Source organism: Phocoena sinus, chromosome 1 (genome assembly GCF_008692025.1).
Source record: "Phocoena sinus isolate mPhoSin1 chromosome 1, mPhoSin1.pri, whole genome shotgun sequence".
Lineage (NCBI taxonomy): Eukaryota > Metazoa > Chordata > Mammalia > Artiodactyla > Phocoenidae > Phocoena > Phocoena sinus.
This window is the reverse complement of record NC_045763.1, coordinates 31997737-32017845: the sequence shown is the minus strand read 5'-3', so window position 1 is coordinate 32017845 and position 20109 is coordinate 31997737. Positions and strand designations below refer to the sequence as shown.

The 20109-nt window shown below is 42.1% G+C and overlaps 1 protein-coding gene and 1 pseudogene across 1 annotated transcript in view; both read right to left on the bottom strand.

Annotated features, from left to right (window-relative positions):
* MACF1 (microtubule actin crosslinking factor 1) overlaps window positions 1-20109 on the bottom strand; it is a 240964-nt gene that overhangs the window by 126783 nt on the left and 94072 nt on the right. The window contains 10 exon segments of the mRNA XM_032613193.1: window positions 6457-6592; window positions 9508-9596; window positions 9903-10055; window positions 11924-12022; window positions 12212-12319; window positions 15211-15294; window positions 16107-16269; window positions 17510-17703; window positions 18369-18507; window positions 19817-19995. Coding sequence (XP_032469084.1) covers window positions 6457-6592; window positions 9508-9596; window positions 9903-10055; window positions 11924-12022; window positions 12212-12319; window positions 15211-15294; window positions 16107-16269; window positions 17510-17703; window positions 18369-18507; window positions 19817-19995 — 1344 coding nt within the window.
* Window positions 6995-9074, bottom strand: LOC116757675 (annotated as a pseudogene).

The following is a 20109-nucleotide window of genomic DNA, read 5'->3' as shown; positions in this document are numbered from 1 at the left end:
TGAATGATACCTCCATCTACCACCTGCTTTGTCAACAACTGCATGGCCTCATCCCTCTCCAAAAGCCCTCTGTCAATGGACTGCACAACTGTTAAAGGGGCTTTGCTGTCAGGGTCCATAATTCCAGTTGTTTCCAATTGTAAGCTAATTAATCTCTCTCTAACTGCTTTTTCAGCATCTCTGCCTTTAGAAGCTTTCTCCAGATTTATAAGCTCTGTCTGGTCAGCACTGTCCACCAAGCCAAGATTTGAGGCCAAAGTTACTGAAACCTTTTTGCCTCGTTTCAGGTCAACAATTCCACCAGTCACCACCTGCCCCTCTAAAATTCTGGTGGCTGTTTGTGTGTCAAGAAGTCCAATGGCAACTGCTTCCTTCACAGAGCAGAGTGTGTGGGTACGAGGGTCTAAGACACCACTTATAGCTTTGTCTGCCATGAGGACATTGCGTAACAATTTCTCATCCATTAGACCTTCATCAATGACTTCTTCAGTTTTCAAAGACTCGCAGGTCTGAGAGTCAAAGAAGCCCCGAAACATGTTCAGCTTTCCCAAAAGTTTCACAGCAGTGTGACTAGGCACAAGGCCTCGGGCTACTGCTTCATTTAGTAAGAGCTTTTGACCTGTCTGTTCATGAAAGATACCGCCCTCTAGTAATTGTGTAGATAATATATTTAAGGTAGCTTCTTCAAGCAACTCTGAAGGATGACTGCATGACAGGGAAGTTTCACTGCCATTAGCTTCCGTGTCTGTCTTTTCTAACAACCTCATACCACCACCTGCCATGCTGTGTCCTTCTGGGCTTTGTTTATGGTCATCCCTACCCAAACAAGTCTTATTTAATGCTTTCTTTCTGCCCAGATGAATATTCTTATCCTTTTCAGACTTTAGTTCCGATTCTAAAACTAGAGCTTTCTCTACCTGAAATTGTGACTTTTTGCTTTGGGGTTTTATGAGAGGTCTTCCAGTTTCACCTAGAGTATATTCAGTTTCAAGTGTGTCTGCTTGTTCTTTCTGACACATAAAGGAAGTCTTTCTGAGAGTCTGCCATTCTTCCTTTGGTGACTCAACAGGAAAAGGATCTTTGTCCTCCACCAAAGTCACATCTTCTGCTTCCTCAGGAGGTACCATAAGGAGAAATCCTTTGTTGACATTTTCTCTGGTAGACACTTCTATTTGGTCTTCCTTTTTGGTATCTAACAACTGCCTTTTAAACTCTGACTTGACTTTATCTATGACCTTCAAAGTATCAACATTTGGATTTCCCACTTTTTGTTGCCCTACAAACAGGTCCCTTTTGGTGTTCTCTTCTGTTTCTACAATGGTCTTTTTGCCTTTTGCTTCAGTGCAATTTGCCTGATCAGGATCTTCTTTGTTCTGAGAAGAAAGCTGGAACTCATGTGGCCTCACAGTCAGCCCATCACAGAAAGTTTCTGTGATTTTCACATTCACCGATTCTTGTAATTTCTCAGGAGCATCTAGTCTCTGGTGCCCACTTCCAAACACTTCTGGAGGACCGGCTTGATCACCTCTTGCTGTTAGTGCCTCTATCAGCTCATTGTCCAACAGGAGCAGCCTCTGTCCATCCCGCACATTAATATAGCTGTGAGTCATCAGATGAAACAGCAGCTTCTCGTTATGGCTTGCGATGCCCTCAGTTTGGCCCTTGCTACACAGCACACCTGCCGCTCCAGGATTCGTGTTCAGTTTGCTTCGTTCTAAAGAGTCTGCTAATTGCATGTGGGGCATCACATCGGGGATACAAATTGACTTCAAGTTATTGGCAAGATCTTTGTCTAACATACCATTTTCTACTGCTTTTTTCCAGGACCAAATCTCTGTGGTTGCTGGTAGAAATAGGGCTTTAATATGCTGTCGGCCACTAAGGATTTTATGGGCTAGTTCAGTAGACACAATACCTTGTTCCAGGGCATCTGTAATTGGGAGAATCTCTCCGGACTCGGGCCATAGCAACCCCATGAATGACCAAAGGGACTCCAGAATCACAAGTGCAATCTTAGCAGCTATTAGATCATTGCTCACTGCTTCATCTACTGTCAGCCTATGCCCAGTGACAGTGTCTATGATGCCTCCTGTCTGAAGCTGCCTTATGAGAAGAGCACAGGCCATATCTTGGTCAATCAAATTATGTCTCACAGCCTCTCCCACTGTAAGTCTGTGTCCTGTTCTTGGATCTACTATGCCTCCAGCAAAAAGCTGAGCTTCCAGCACCCGGACAGTGACCTGCCTATCTATGAGCCCTTCCTGAACTGCACGGAAAATGCTAACCTTCCGGCCTGATTTCAAGCTCACCATTCCCCCTGCCAATTGCTTGACAGGCAGCAATTTCAACCCTGATTCCTGGGAGACAATACATCTCCTCATCAGATCCAGTAAACCGATTTTCTCAGCTGTGTTTGGGTCTATCAGGTTCTTGGATGATCTCAGGTGAGACTCTAACACTGAGTAAAGCCAAGCAGAAATGAGGCCTTGGTGAAAAGCCTCCTCTAGGTTAATACAGTTCTCATCAGGGGGGAGACTGAAACCTCCAGTTGCCAGGTGAGCTTCTAAGATTTTCAGTCCAACTTTCTCATTGATTATTTTCTTTTCAATTGCTTCCACCACAGAAAGAGGGCCTTTGTTCTCAGTAAGCCTGCTGATTAAGGACAGGGCATCCTCTAGTTCCTGGAGCTGCCGGTACATCTGGGGATTAATGAGGTTTCTGGCTAGGCCCTCCTCCAAAGCCAGCTTTTCACTGGTCTCAGGGGCAATGAGGCCAGACATGATAACCTGGGATTCCAGGAGCACAAGGCCTGTGTCTTGGTCAATGAGGCCCTTTTGCATGGCTCTGAAGATGGGAAATATCTCCACTGTGCCTAGGTCAATCACCCCAGCAACTGCTCTGCAGCCCTACAAGAGAAAATGAAAAAGAACACTGAATCAGAGAAGCACAATTGTTGAAAAGAATCATTCAAAGAACTACAGTATATCAAATTCTGACCACAAGAAAAAACCCAGCCTGGATGAGCCCCAACCTGTAGGAAACATTCTGAAGCCTGGCAGTGTTAATGCTAAAAAAGAATTTTTCTAAACTACAGAATGTTTAACATGGCCAGAAGTTCACAGATTACTCAAGGGATGGTAGCATTAAGCATATCTGAGTGACAAGCTCTACAAAGTAGCAAGCAGTGAAAGTGAGGGGACAGCTATTTATAAGACTAAATCACCACAAAGGCTCCTACAGACACATACCAGCTCCCCCAAAGTGAGAATTCAACCCCATACAACAAACTTCTCAGTGTTTGCAATCCACGCAGAAGACTCTTGAAGTAGGACCTCCCTGCCGATGAGTTCAGCGCGATGGGTCCACAGGATTCGAAGAGAGACTTAAGCAGCCCAGCAACAGCTGTGCAGCTCAGTAAATGGCCCTGTGTATATTACTCAGGCAGCTGTTTAGCAACTGGAGCGGTCATACTCTTGGTGGCCAGTGCTAGCGTGTCCCATGGCAATGGCTCTGAGTTAAATTAGCTCTAGGAATTGGGAAGTAGCAAGTCAAGGAAGGAGCAGACTAGTCAAGCAGACTTGACTCTGGCAGACTAGTCAAGCAGACTTGACTCTGGAACCACTAATAACTTTTCTTCTAGTCCAGGCTAGAACGGGTAGCACAATCATCATGACGACAGCTACTACTTGTTGGGAACTTAATATATTTATTAAGCACTGACACCCCCACAACAATCCTATGAAAGCAATTAATTTTTAGTTTGCAGATAAGAAACTGAGGTACAGAGAGATTAGGTAACTTGTCCAAGGTCACAAAATGAATGAGTTCCAGAATTACACCAAGATCTTACTCTAAATCTCAAGCTATTATACTGCCTCCCCAGTCAGATCCGGAAGAGCAGGAAGGATAAGCTCAGTAGAGCTGCATCTTACACAGGAGTTAGGTACTAACGACAGAGAATAAGGCAAGCCTTAACACACTGTCAAAATTACCCTCACAAAAAAGCCTGAAAACAGCTTCTGAAGAATTCCTCTTTTGAAGCCTTTCATCGCAATACGATGTTATTCGGAAATTAAATCTTTCCAGCGTTCTACCACTTAGGACACTTCATCACTTTTATTAATCTCCAACTTTCCACTTCTTGTTAGTGAGCATTATCTTCGTCTTCTATACACGCTTTCATCTATCCCTCTTTAGTCAGTGTTACTTTTTGATCCTTATTTAACTCAACTTATTCATGGAGGATCTTATTGAGGTTAACTGCCAATCACTTCCTTGCCTCCTATATAATGCATTTCATTTCTGTCTCAGTGAGAAGTAAGCTCCATAAGAGCAGGTACTTTGCCCAGTGGATGTCCAGGACTAGTACCAGCAGTTAAAGAAATATTTGATGAATAAACAAATAAGCTGATAAGTAGTAAGGAAATCCTTAAAATCATTAACTTATTTCCCCCAGATTTTAAAAACATGCCCTGAGGACTTCAAGCTTGATTAGCTGCACACTATCGGAGACGCAGAACAGACAGCAAATGAGGAAGTAGATCTGGGTCGCATCTTCACCTCACTGTATTTGTTCAAATAATGGAATAACTGAGAATTCTCCGCACTATTTAAAATATTATGTGTTATTCTTCATCCTCCCTCTGTTTTCTGACCCAGAATGTAGGAGTTTAACGTGTATAGGGTAAACGTTATGCTACGTGAACCTACAAGTTAGCTAGTCTTTATAGATTGAAGGAAAAATCCCGCTGGCATGTGACTCTCTGAAATATATGAAAAATTCCTTTTTACAAATCCACGTAAAGACTATGCAGAAGCAGACAACAGGACAAAGGAAAAGATTCTTTGGGGAAGCCTCTAATTTCTTCTGTGAGTTCACAGAGTCTCAGAAATGCTGGTATTGAAAAAAAAGGCCTGGAGTCTAACCAAAGAGAAAAGACTGTTCTTTCTAACACCCTCGTAATTGGAGGAGAGGCAGGAATCACTGTATTGGGAAATATCCGGAGAAATTCATTTCAGCCCCCCAAACATGGGCATTCTGACCTAAACAAGCAGAAAAAAGAGGGAGAAGAGGAAAGAAAACATAAAAGGCTTCTACTTACCAGGGTTGCAGGGTGTGCCTTGGGCAGATAAGAGAGAGAGCCTTACGGAGCAGCTCAGCCGTATCGCACACACAGTGTAAGCTTGGTGTTAGCGTCCAGCATGCGACTGTTTGTTTTTTTGCAAAAAAGAACCCCAAACAGGTCGTCCTCTTTTCCCTTTGTGCATTTGTGCTTAAACTCCAAAGGGTTAGTGAAACTTGTAAGCAAGGATGTCAGTTAATCAGAACAATACTTCACATGAAACACACAAACGGTAACAGGGGACACATCATGCTCAATGTAGTGGTGCTCAGCAGCTTGACTTTCTTTCTCTCCTTCTCCCCTTTTTTAACCTTTCAAAATGAGAACTGAATGTTCTCAGCAAGCAATTGTTAAAACTCTTCACGTACTCCCGTATATGGTGAAGCGATGAGCCATTAGAAGTGGGCTACCTCACACAGAGCATGTTAAACCAGCACGTTCTTTTGGAAATCTGCTCTCAAATAAATCACAGCTGGTTTTGCATTGTGGTCTTTAAAACTCTAGCTCCCGTTGCACAAATTTCATGACCAGAGTCAAAGCATGTTTTGTATGAATATCATTTTGAGCAACATCTAGACCAAATCTGATTGCCACAGGAGCTTCACTTCCGGCCTGCCCCACGGAATTCGGCCATTGCTTCACAACATAGGAAACAAGCAGGCAAACACACATATATATCCCCAGAGACACATGTATATAATATGGTAAGTTTACATATACCACACGTATCCAGGAAGAACTGAGGACAACCAGCAGGAAACTTAACAACTTCCATATGGTCCAGGAAATGAACATGAGAGGGAACTGGTAAAGATGTCACATGATGGGGTGACAATGGGTAAGGGGAACCAGTGTCTCAGTCAGTGCAGCTAATCCACCAGTTTCTTTTGGAAATTAACATTTCTCATTTATGTAGTAGACAGGGAAAAAAGTATGGGGGGAAGAGGTTCACAGCCTTTACTTCCCAATATTCAGAACTCTTGGCTATCAACTTTTGAGTGACAATGCCACAGAGTAACCTTATTGCCTTCTGATCAGATATAATATAGCATTTAGGTTCTCCTTGACTGTGGTCTGCCACAGAATGGAAGATCACACAACAGTGAACCAGGTCTAACGGGTTAGCCGTAAGGACCTTCTAGTGATTTTTGACTGACCAACACATCGTGGAACCCCAGTAAAGAAACACGAGACACATGGCTGCTACAGTGAGGTTAAAAATTAAGTCACACTTGTCATGGAAAGCTAGTGATCATGACTCCCAGTCAGCAAAGCTGCCTGCATACCGTTCAAAAGGTACCCTTCCAACATTTGGAGACAAAACTAAAAGTACCTTTTGTTCTGTCTGCTGGGCCAGCTGGCTCTGAAGCTGCTGAAGCTGGTTTGCTGAACCATCACAAAGGTCATGGTAAGCCTTATTCAGGGCATTCAATTGCTCAGATATCTGTTCCTTCTCTTTTTCTGAGAGCCTGGAAGATGAAGCATGAAAGCTCTTTCAGAGAAAAACCTTTCCCCAAACTCTTCTCTATTGCTTCAAACTGACTTCGCCACCTTAGAGAGTATTCTCCTTCATCACTGTTCATGATGGATCATCTGGTCACTCTTCCATACTCATTGAACACTTTGGCATCCAGCTCACAGCTTTCCTGTCCATCTCAAACCAAGTCATGATTCTTGGTTATGTCAATGCTCACGTCACCAATTATCTAACACCCGGTGCTTGTAGTCCTGCGACCTTCTCAATCCAAATGCGCACCACGCCACTTCAGCCCCACCCACACATGGCAAACTTGGATGCTACCATCATCTAAAATCATTCCACTTCTGAAATTTTATTTTATTTTTTTAAGGATTTATGCCAGGAATTTATTTACAAACATATCTAGGATGCTGAGTTCAAGAGTTTGATCCTTTTTCCAAAGAGACTGCACATCTTAAAATGCTCCTCTTCGTATCTGTCTCACGGATTATTTTTTAAGCAGTTGGTGTCTTACTATACAGAAAGGTGCAGCAAGTCAGACCCAAAGTACAAAGTCATCATAGCTAGTAACCGCCATTTGTTTTCCACTGAAAATGGTAAATTCTTCCCTGGACCCTCCTCACAGTGGCTCCTATGGGATCACAGAGGTTGTGAACCTCTGGATGCTTTGTCCCAACACAGCGCTGCCAGAAGCCCTGCGAAAGGCACAGAAACTGAAGGCGGAAGAAATGGCGGCAGCACACCAACATTCCTTTCCTCAAGACCTTGTTCCGCTGTGTGCAAGGACCGTCCACTTCTGAAATTTTAAACTTCAAGAATCTACTATCGGATTGTAACTTCTGATTATAATCCTACCTGGCTAGTTTTCCTTCTTTACTCCTACAGCTCTTCTCTTTTAAAAAACCAAATCTCTTAAAGAGACAAAAGAGAAGAATAAAATATACTCTCACCTTACTCATTACCCAACTATCCAACCTTACCAAATTTTATTGTAGTATTTTTACCAAATTTTCTCAGATCCTTTTCTACACATAAGACATTACTGATAGAATTAAAGTCCCATGTGTATCTGTCACCAACCCTGTTCCTATCCCTCTCTCCCCAGAAGTTATCACTATCTTGAATTCCTTTTCTCATTCTACATAATGTTTCTGAGACTGAATCCTGTGATTCATCTTACAAGCATCCATCAGCTTACTGAGATTCCCAAACCTTCCTTGACTCCTCCACCTCTCTTAATCCATTCAGTCCTCTCCATTTTCTTCAGTTTCTTCTCTTTGGAGTCCAGACCCCACAGGCCACCATCTCAATTAGTCCCTATTATCTTTGCACTCTCTCCTCACTAACAAGACTCCAGTCCCAGATCAACCAAACCCCTGGACTTCTCTGTTCCCACATGCAGCCTAAGTCTATCTAGTGGGGGGATTCCAAACCACATATCAACAGAAGAGGTCTTCCTGGTTCCTAACCTCTACTGGACTTCCGTGCTTCCTGGACAATCCTCTTGGAGGCTCCCACTCTAACTTGCAGCAAACAACCTCTCTCCCTATTTCAAAGAGAAAATACAGACCCACTGGCACTAATTCTCTCACTTTCTGACTTCACTTCTGGACATATTTATCTGTATCCATACCTTTCCTAATCTCCTTTTCCTCAGACCTCAGAGGAGAAGGTGTCTCAACTCCTGTTTAAGGTTGTATTTTCTACCCATGGATAATTTTATCCTCTCCTACATCCTTTGCAACCCCTCTCCTATGACTTCAATTTCTCTCTCCCTTTCGGTCCTTGAGACTCAGTCCATAAACACAGTTAAGTCTCCCTGATCTTTTAATAAAACAAAACCTTTTCTTGAACATAAATTCTGCTCTAAGTACTTGCTGTATTATTTCTCTCCTTTCCATGGCCCAAGCTCCTTGGAAGAGTAGTCTCGATTTCATTATCACTACCTTCCATGCCTCGTGTGCTCCCCATTACTCTAAATCAGACATCATCCCCAGCTTTTCACCAGAGTCACCAAAGCTTCCAACTCGCCAAATTTAATAGCCATGTCTCAGTTTTAACTTTTCTTGACTTTTGACCACTTCCTTCTTTTTGGAGCCCTGTTCTCTCTTGGGTTCTAAGGTATCACTCATAATTTCCTCTTACTTCTCTAAGGCTTCCTTTATAGGCCGAGAAGCCCTTGAACCCTTGTAAGCTAATCCAGTCGTGGTTTCTTCTATGCTGACGACTCAAATCTCTGTCACTTCAAACGTCTCTCATTAATTCTAAATTTACACATAAAGCTGCCCACTGGACAACTTTAGTGGAACTACATAAGGCATAAATAATGTATCAGGTACTTCCAAATACATACTGGAAGCTTACCCTCTGATGTCCGGTGGGTTCTTCACATTCATAATGTCTGAAACTATAGCTGCCTCCTTCTTCCTCAACCCATACTTTCTCCTGTATTCTGTCTTGGTTAGCAGCATCACCAAATACCCAGTGGCCTAAGCCAGAAACCTGGGAGTTATATCTGATAATTTTCATTGGTCACCAAACCCTGTAAGTTCATTATCCATATACTATCTTTTGAATCTTTGTCCCCTCTCCATCTCTCATCGTTTCTTGCCTGTATTACCAGAACAGCCTCTTAACTGGTCTCTCAGGCCTCTACTCTTGTCCCATGTCTATCTCTATAAAACTATTCTAGAAACCTTTATCAACGAAGTCCAATCATGTTTAAAATCTTTCCCCGTAGCCAGCAGGTAGAATGCATACTCCTCAGGATGAACTACAAGGCTCTTCCTAATCTGGCTCTTGCCACCCTGAAGTCTCCAGCCCAAATCCTGATCATGACCTGAAGTCTTAGTCAGGTAGATCCAGTTCCCCCAGATGAGCTGTAATCTCTCATTTAATACTCACTTATGACCATGCTTGGCCAAGAAGATCTGTGAAGTTTTAATGGCCTCAGAGACTTGTTCCCTCTTGGTTGTTAGCTCCTCTGCCAGAACCTATGCAGTAGAAGAAAAAAGTTTCAGAACCCAAGATATTAAAGAACCAAAAATCATTTGAAATAACTTAAAATAAAATCCTAGGGAAAAAATTAGCTTAGGTAAGATGATCATTACCACTATATACAGTGATCTAGAAAGCAGAAGTACAAATAAGATGATGTCTTAAGTTTCTTTCAGTCCTGGAAGTTAACAGTTATTGAGATCATAATCGTTCCTGGTGGCCCATATGTGACATATTATTCCACTTAATGAGTAATCACATATTATGCTACCCAGGAAGTGACAGATGGACCTTCTACTCACCTGCTGTTCTAAAATAGCTTTTTCAATGTCTGTTGATTCTTTGGTCTGGGATGAGGTAGCTTTGCTTTGTGTATTCTTTGCTAGGGTAGACATCCAGCCCAAAAGTTCTTTAACCTTCTCCACATGTTCCTGTTTTTCTTCTTCTACCACTTTCTAGAAGAGGAAATAGAAAATCAGTATCTTGGTCAATGTCTTACTACACCAGCCTGATTCAGAGTTCCTAAAACAAAGACATGAATGTTACCTAAATCATAGCTAAAATAACCCCAAGTTAAATATAATTCACCCAGCCTACAGCATGGCTCACCAGCGCCTGGGTGATACTAATAGCTAAATTCATTATATCTAGGTTAGCACTTTTCTAAAAAAGCATGCTGTTTTAATATGTGATGGGCAGTCAATAATTATTTACTGATTTTAAAGAGCCCTTCATGGGCTTCCCTGGTGGCGCAGTGGTTAAGAATCCGCATGCCAATGCAGGGGATGTGGGTTCGAGCCCTGGTCTGGGAAGATCCCACATGCCGCGGAGCAACTAAGCCCGTGAGCCACAACTACTGAGCCCGCGAGCCACAGTTACTGAAGCCCGTGCGCCTAGAGCCCGTGCTCCGCAACAAGAGAGGCCACCGCAATGAGAAGTCCGCACACCACAATGAAGAGCAGCCCCCGCTCACTGCAACTAGAGAAAGCCCACACACAGCAACAAAGACCCAACACAGCCAAAAATAAATAAAATAAAATAAATTAATTAAAAAGCCCTTCACATATAGCATCTTACATATGTTCATAATTCTTAGATTTACAGATGAAAAGATGGACATCTACAGAGATTAAATGAGGTAGGTACTGACAGAAAGGAAGTCTTTTGCTAATTTACATGGGCAAAAGTTGGTATGGGTTAATGTTTCCAACAGCATTTCTTTTATAAGTGTTATTGAATATGTGGAAACTTATTTTGCAAAGACATAGAAGATCTTCATAATTACAAAAAGACTGCATACTCATTACAACAAATTCAAATAATCTGAAATTCATAATACATGTTCCTTTAATCTCATTTCCTCAGGAATTTGGTATATATATTTCTAAACTTGTTTGTATGCCCATACTGTCCCTTTGTGGTACACACAGTTTTGTTATGACTGAAATCATAATTATACATAGTATTTCAACTTGTTTTTTTCCTCAAAAAATATATTATAAATATCTTTCCTTGTTGGTTCATTTCAATCTATTTCATTATTTTTAACAGCTTCATAGCATTCCATCATATGGAATTTGGATATTTCCACTATTTCTCTTTAACAAATTATGCTTTATTAAGGATCTCTGTTCATATCCCTTTTTTCATGCTTATAATGCTTCTGTAATAAAGATACTTGCAAGTGGGAGTGTCAGACACAAGACAGTCTGTCCTCATTATTCACTAGAAGGCTGTGATGTGCCTTATGGAGAAAATGCGCTTAATAAGCTTTGTTCAGGTGTGAGTTATATTGCTCTCGGCCATGAGTTCAATGTTAGTGAATCAATAAGATATATTTTAAAATGTGTTTTTAAACAAAAACACACATAAAACCAGGTTGTGCATTATCCATTGACAAAAATGTTGTGATGTGACCAGAAGCTGGCAGAAACCTAACCCTGTGTTCCCCTGGATGCATGAATTCAGAATTTGCTGGCACAGGGAGACCAGCTCGGTGCTCTGTGACCACCTGGAGGGGTGGGGTAGGGAGGGTGGGAGGGAGGCGCAAGAGGGAGGGGATACGGGGATATATGTGTACATATAGCTGATTCACTGTGTTATACAGCAGAAACTAACACACCACTGTAAAGCAATTATACCCCAATAAAGATGTTAAAAAAAAAAAGAATTTGCTGGTGCAGTGTGTACAGTGCCTTCATAGAACATGACTACTGTGAACAATGGACATCGGCTGGCTGTGTGTGCATTTTAAATCTTGACAGATGAGGTTCAAGATTTTTCATTCTACTTTCAAGATGATTTAGGACCCAGATGCCCTCACCTCCTCCTCCTCCAGCCGCCGGAGTGCATCACTGATGTATTTCACGTGCTGAGTTGTTAAGGTCACCAATGCTGTGTAGCGAGTCCTTAAGTCCATGAACTACGGTTCCAAAAAAAAAAAAAACAATTTAGATAAGTTATCTGCCAGAAAAGTCAATTTAAATAGTTGACAATAAGAGGAAGTTTTCATGAAGTCACACGCTCGACAGTAATCAAACTGTAAGGCCTCGATGAGCGAATCTTTCCTTGAGGGAAGACAGCGGCACACGTCCTTGCCCCACCCTTTCACCTCTTGCGTGATGGCATCTGAAGAGGAAGGCATGCGACGGCGCTTGCCCGGGGATTTTTGCTGTGATTCCACAAAGGCCTTGTATGTCATCAGTTGCAATTCATAGTCCTGGGGGAAGAAGACATTGAACTACGTTTACACAGGGCTTATAGCTCACACTGTCATGCAGTAGCATCACAGCATTTCAATGGTGAAAGGCATTTTGACGATCCTTTGGAATAGAGGTTAGCAAACTTTTCCTGAAAGTTGTACTATCTCAGTCATGGCTACTCACCTCTGCCACTGCAAGTGAAAGCAGCCATAGAAAGTAAGTAAATGAAAGAGCATGGCTGTATTATGACAAAACATGACTTAGAGACACTGAAAGCTGAAGTTCATATAATTTTCATATGTCGTGAGGTATTACTCTTCTTTTGATTTTTTATAGGCATTTCTCATGGGCCATATAAAATAGGTTTGCAGGCTGGATTTAGCCTGTGGGCCACAGTTTGCTGCTCCTGAATTTGCAGTTTGTTGTGTGCTGACCCCATCCTTTCATCTCACACATGGGGCAACTGAGGCCAGGAGACAGGAAGCGAGCTTCCCTAATTAACTCAGTGGGTGAGCAACACAGCCAGGATTGGAATCTGCCTTCCGTCCCTAAACCAACGCTCTTCTCATGTCACCATGCTATTCTGTCACTTCCTCTGCAATCCTGAGAGTGCTGCCTTGGCCCAGGCCCTCTTCATAGCTCACACGACAGTGCAAAATAGCCTCTTACTCTCCTGCTTAGAGTCTCACCTCCAATTTATTTTCTGTCCTGCTACTAGCATAACTTTTCTAAGTCAAAAAGGTGACCACTTCGTCCCTCTGTTTGAAAGTTCTCAGTGACCTAGAGAAGATCTTCTCAAATATCAACATTCACCTGGGGATCCTGTTAAAATGCACATCCTCATTCAGCAGGCTGAAGATTCTGCATTTCTGACTAGTTACCAGGTGATGTCGATGCTCTTGGTTCACAGACCATGTTTTGAGGGGCAAGAACAGATTGGGATTGACATATACACACTAATTTGTATAAAACGGATAACTAATAAGAACCTGCTGTTTAAAAATAATAATAAAATGAAATTCAAAAAAAAAAAAGAAATCCAAAAAATAAAAAAATAAAATGTTATTCAGATTATTTATCTTAACTTCTTACTATTTTACTTCTTGGCTGACTCCTCTATGTTCTTAGAATAAAATCCAAATGTCTTTGAGCCCCAGCCAGCCCTCAGTCTACACGTTCAGCTTTATCTGATGCCACTCTTCTTGCTCAGGCTTCCCAGGCCATAACCTGTCAGTTCTGAGAACCCGTTAAGCTCTTTCTTATTTAAAAAAAAAACAAAAACAAAAAAAAAAACAGATGGTAAAGACAAAGGAACTGAACAAGGCCTTTCAAAGGTTGGCCCCAATCTCCCCTCTCATTTTCCACAATCACTGTTTCTCATGTAAAGTACACCTTCTAGCTATACCAGAATTGCTAGAATTTGCTATTTCCTCATATAATCATTGGATTTTATTCCTCCGTGCCTTTGATTATGCAGTTCCTTTTGCCTAGAATGTCTTGCTTTCTATTGTCGACTTTGAAAATTCTAGGCAGGAGGAAAATACTGAATGAGTTCCATAAGCAGTCTATTAAAAAAAATAGTAACAATAAAATATTAATAAAAACACGTGCTACCATTTACTGAATGTATTTTAAGTTTGAGGCATTGTCCTATGTATAAATTATCCCATTTAATCTTTGCAAACACTTTGCAATCACAAACGAGGTAGTTACTGTTCACATTTTGTAGATATAGCAACAGAAACTCAGAGGGGCTAAGTGTTTGCTCAAAGTCTTAAGGCTAGAAAATGGTGAAGCTAGGATGTGAACTCAATTCTTTGTGACACCAAGTCTCCTGTTATTAACTGAAGAAATGTATTCATTTAAAAAACTATTTGTTGAGCACTGACTATGTTGTCAGAAAAAACCTTGCTCCCCTTGAACTTACATTCTCGTGGGAAGGCACACGTTAAACAAATAAATATATGAGAATCTCAGGTAATTTTTTTTTAAAGACCTTATCAGAGAAATAGGGAGTGGGGAGCCAGATCTTGCATAACCTCATAAATCACAAAAGGATTTAAAATTTTAGTACAAGTATGATATGAAGCCATGAGACAGTTCTGAGCAGAAGAGTGACAGGATCTAATCTATACATGTTTTAGCTATGGTAAGGTACACATTTCCCTCACATTTTAGTATCTCTAAAATTTGCAATATGTCTTACTTGACATGTGCCTAATTGCTGGAGTTTCTCCCTTTTGGGTAGTGTATAAAATAAGGTGGCTTATAATCGATGGTGTCTGAGGTTCTGTGATGTGTGGTATGTTCCTAAAAAGTGAGTCTGGCTACTGTGTGGGAAAATAGCTTGTGGGGGCAGGAGCAGAAGCAAGAGAGCAGCGCAGAGTACTGGAGCAGGCCATGGAAGATTCTTCACTTAGATGTGAACCAGGAAAATGGGGGAGGGAGGGGCAGCAACGGGTAGTCAGATCCGGGACATACTGGAAGATGAAGCAACTTGTTTCCAGACTGTTGTTAAACATAAAGTTTAAGGTAAAGAAAAGAGTTAAGGATGTCTCTTGGGTTTTTTTTTTGCCTCAGCAGCTAGGAAAATGGTGACACTATTTCCTGAGATATGCAAGATAGTGAGAAGCATATTTGAGAAGAAAACCCAAACATTCTATTTTTCACATGGTAAGTTTAAGAGGCCTGTGGGTCATCCAAATGGAGACTCCTCAAATCTCAGCTGATGTCTGGTACCTCTCTGAGCATCCCCAAATATGTGGCCATGAGAAGCACACATCTGCATTAACCTAAGGATGGAGGAGAAGAGCTCTGCTTACTTGTCCAAAACCAAAATCTATAGTGACATGCAGATCTTCCTAAGCTGGAGACGATTTACGTTCCTTCTGGGATATGGTAGCATTACCTTTACAATAGTGGAGTATTGCTGGGAAAATTTTTGACACTGGTCCAGTTTTGTCTGATTTCTCTCGATTTCTGCAAACAGCTCCTGGGAACCAAAATATCACAACCTTATCATTGTCATTATCATCACTGAAACAGCTGAGCATTTACCATGTTCAAAACTTAACTGCGTCAGAATCACCTAGAACACTGGATAAAGCATAGATTGCTGGGTTCCACCTCCAGAGTTTCTGAATCGAGAGATTTGGGTTCGGGTGTGAGAACTCGCATGTCTAACACGTTCCCAAGTGATGCTGATGCTGCCACTCTGGTTGTCCACACTTTGAAAACCATTGTTCTAAGTATTTTCATGTATCATTTCATCTAATCCTAACTACAGAAACCTCGGGAGGGCAGTTGAACAAATAATGGACTATGTCTGTTTTATTGTTAAGGAAAGTAGAATACTAAGAGACTAAGTAATTTGCTCAAGTTCTCATAATGAGTGAGGGAGCCAAAAAAAAACCCAAAAAAACCCCAAAATAACAACAAATAAAAACTGCTTTGAATGAAATAATTTTCTTCCACTCATAGCTTTCCCTGGGTTTTCATTCCCCTATATTCTAATCCTAGCAAAACAAAATGTAATATCAAGAAACGAAATAAAGCAAGATAATTCTACTCTGCCCATCTAGCGCTTTCAATATATACTCACAGAAACTCAGGACTGGAAGGGGCCTTACAGGTTACCTGGCCTAAATGCAAAACCAGTACCTAGAGCCCATCCTGCTTAAACTCTTTTCAGAAGGAGCTCAGAATGTCTTAACATTGGAGGGAAGCTAATTGCTAGCATATCATCTTCTTTATGATGAGCTAGCTTCCCCCGTGCAACTTCCACTCGGCTACGGCCACACCCACCGTCTGCTGGCTGAGCTGCTCGGATAGCACTCTGCTGTCCTCAGCCTGGCCTGGCTTCATCATTTCCTGCTGGGCGGTGGTTTCCTCAATCCATTTGATGAGAGTTCCATGGCAGGCTCGGTAATCTCCCAGAACTTCCTGGATACTTTCTAGCTCAGATTGGCTACAGAAGCAAAGGGAAACTGCTATCAGTTATCTTGGTATAAATACAATTAAGTAAATGAGGCAATTCCCTCCAAGCCCAGTTGGGCTTAACTACAGAGGATACATCTTTATTTTGAGGAAAGAGCAATGCAGCACTGAGTGGGAGCTATGCATTTATCCACTACGCTATGGGGTGAAAAGTGAATAGAAGCCAGTCGTGCCCTGCTAGGCCTGGAATCGGCTTTGGGGCCTGGCATCCCATGATAATCCTTGTCAAATTTTTCACCTATGTTGCCAAGGATTACCACGTTGCCAATAAGGTAGTACTGCCTGTACACTTTTGTCTCCTGATGACAGAGTACCTGTCAGAGTACTCCAGCTATGATTTATGAATCACTGTAGTTTCCTGGGGAGAAAACTAGGGGTGGAGTGGGTAAAAAATAGTAGTAATTAACTGTTAATTACAGTAACAGCTTCCTATACCACTATTGTTAGTCTAACTAGCCTTGGGATAGTAATTCAATTATAGAGAATCAGTCCAAGCTTATTTGAGTCTCTATAACCCCACTTCCTATATATTTTCCTAACTAGCCTAGCCTCAGATAGGTAGTTTCCTATCTTTGCTACTCAAATCAGTCATCAAAAGCAGGACTTCAAATAACAGATAAAAACCGCTAAATCAGCAAATGAAAAGGAAGCAAGAAATTCTACAAAGCCCCACTACAAATAATAACTCATATTAAGGTTCAAAGCTAGGGACTTCCCCGGCATGGCAGTGGTTGAGACTCTGCACTTCCACTGTAAAGGGGCACAGGTTCAATCCCTCCCTGGTCGGGGAACTAAGATCCCGCATGACGTGCAGCACGGCCAAAAAAAAAAAAAAAAAGATTCAAAGCTGGTAAAACAAGAGCTAGAACTCAGGTTTTGTCCTTGAGAAAAGATCATTAAGTCACCTTTCCAGTCTATATTCTAAGACACCCACTGTCATCATGGCTTAAATGGGTTAAGACCAGGGACACAGGAGAAGCACTGCTAATAGGACCATCACTACGCCCCAAAAGTAAGCCTCAGGACTGCTTTGGGGTTGGTGGTCCCAACCTCCTGGCACTTACGTTGTCCAGAAGGTATACTGTCACTTAATTTCTACCCCTCCCTATCAATTCCTGCCTTTAAACAAGCATACACAGAAATAACTCTATTTTTGTTTAAAACCTGGTTCCTGAACCCTAAGAGAAGAAAAGGGTGGGGCCACCACTTACCGGGTGTCGAGCTGGGCAATGACCCGGTGCCAACGCTCCTGCAGCTGGGAGCCCTTCTCCTGATAGCGTTCCAAATCCAAGTTTCGCTCTGGGGTCAGACGACTCAGCTGCTCTGCCACCACCTTGGCGTTCGCAATTTCCTCATCCAGGACTGAAAACACTGAATTCTTGTCCTTCGCATCACTGAGCCAGTGCTATAAAAACACAAGCACAGCAACAGGTTCAATATATTCCACGCTAAAAAAGGACTCAGACTAAGGTAAAAAACAAGGACGTTGTCTACAACCAGCTCCATATTACATCTGTGGTTTGGAACCTAGACTCTATGCTGTTTGTGCCAGAAATGCCTCCACAGTCCTCATGCAAACTGGTCAGTCAGTAGAGTACAGAAAATGTGCAAAGAACTTGTGTCTGAAACCTGGCTCTACCGCTTATAAGCTATGAAACCATGATAAGTCACTTAGCCAATCTGAATCTTGGTATTCTATATGTAAATAGAGATAAAAATCCCTTCTCTATCTACCTCACAGAGTTGCTTGTGAGAATCAAAGGAGATAACAGCTAAGTGATTTACAAACTTACAGCACAACCACTGATTATATCCAATTAAACTATGACTTTACTGTGGAGAAATAGGAAGAAATAAATAAGAGAAGCATATTCCTTTATCTCCCCTTTCTAGCTAGACATATTTCTCAATCCTTTCTTCTTTGGACCCACATCAAAAGATATTAAGTATGATATTCTGCCTAATTCAAATGCAAACTTACATCAGTGTCATGCCATCCAAAACTGCATTTCTCTGCTAACCCCAAGCTATGGATATGTTAAGTCAACCTAAGAACTGAGAACAACCAACCTGTAACGTAGACCGATGGGACTCCAGAGCTGAGAGATCTGCTGGTACTGCTTCTTCTTGACTCAGCTTGATTTCATAACCTTTGACTAAGAGTTCAGCATCCTGGATGCTACGCACTATAACACTGATTGTCTTTAGCCTGTGAGGATAAAATCACTTCCATTAATACACACATTTTAAAAGCTGAGCTACAGACCTGGAGCACTACAGAGAGATTCACCAAACGTAACTGTCAAAATCAACTTCGCAGGCTTCCTTGGTGGCACAGTGGTTAAGAATCCGCCTGCCAATGCAGGCGACACGGGTTCGAGCCCTGGTCTGGGAAGATCCCACATGCCGCGGAACAACTAAGCCCGTGAGCCACAACTACTGAGCCTGCGCTCTAGAGCCCACGAGCCACAACTACTGAAGCCCACGCCTAGAGCCCATGTTCCACAACAAGAGAAGCCACCGCAGTGAGAAGCCGGCACTCCACAACGAAGAGTAGCCCCTGCTGGCCGCAACCAGAGAACACCTGTGCGCAGCAACGAAGACCCAATGCAGCACAAAATAAATAAATAATAAATTTATTTTAAAAAAAGATCAACTTCGCCGTTACTAAATAATGACAGGGTTTCATAAAAACAAGAAAGCATGGTGTAGTGCCGCCAATTTAAGCCAATTAAAAATGAAGTTCTGGGGCTTCCTTGGTGGCACAGTGGTTGAGAGTCCACCTGCCGATGCAGGGGACATGGGGTCGTGCGGTCCAGGAAGATCCCACATGCCGCAGAGTGGCTGGGCCCATAAGCCATAGCCGCTGAGCCTGTGCGTCCGGAGCCTGTGCTCCACAACGGGAGAGGCCACAGCAGTGAGAGGCCCGCGTACCACACACACACACACACACACCCCCACACACACACACAAAATGAAGTTCTGGGTGCCACTGGGACACACACACACACACACACACACACACACACGGTGGTCTCATGGGAAAAAAGGCATGAGGCCAGAAATCCACTCAATATCATGAAGACTCTAAGATCTTGCTTCTCAAGGTCATGGGCAGGGATGGGTGGGTAGAGGGAAGACCCTCAAAGCCTAGTATTTAGTTTAGATGAAAATTTTTCTTTCTTTAGTGTCCTTTTTCTTTTTCAAAAGAGGTATCTAATCAATCAGAAATGTGGTTCAAAATAGTCCTAAAACAAAAAAACAAAACAAAACAAAACAAAACAAAAGTCCTAAAACTGTAAATCAACTCCCCTTCTGTATTCCTGGCATTTGTTCATTGCAGACCAAATGAACCCACTCCCTGTTATTTGAAACTAAAGCCAAGGTCTCTTTTTATGGGTACAAGTTCTTTTTATGGGTGCACTCTCCCTGAACTGTTCATGAAACATTCCAGGCACTTTTTTTTCCATCTGAATCGAAAATTCTGCCCTCTGGACCCGAATTCTCAGCTCACTCACTTGTTCAAATAGACAGTGGAGAGACCATACACATGCTCCATTTTCTCCACCAGCAGACTGAGTTCTGAGCGCAGAGTTGGGACACTCGAACCAGATGGGGACTGATGGAGAAAGCTGCTGCATTTCGTGGAAACAGCATCCAAGTCTGACCTCAGTAGCTGCAAATCCTCCTGGGTGTGCTGTCAGGAACAAGACACACAACAAACACAGAGAAAGAATTGAACAAAGAAGTTAAAAAGAAGTCCTTGTTCATAAGAGCAAAATATTGGAAACAAACCAAATGCCATATATAG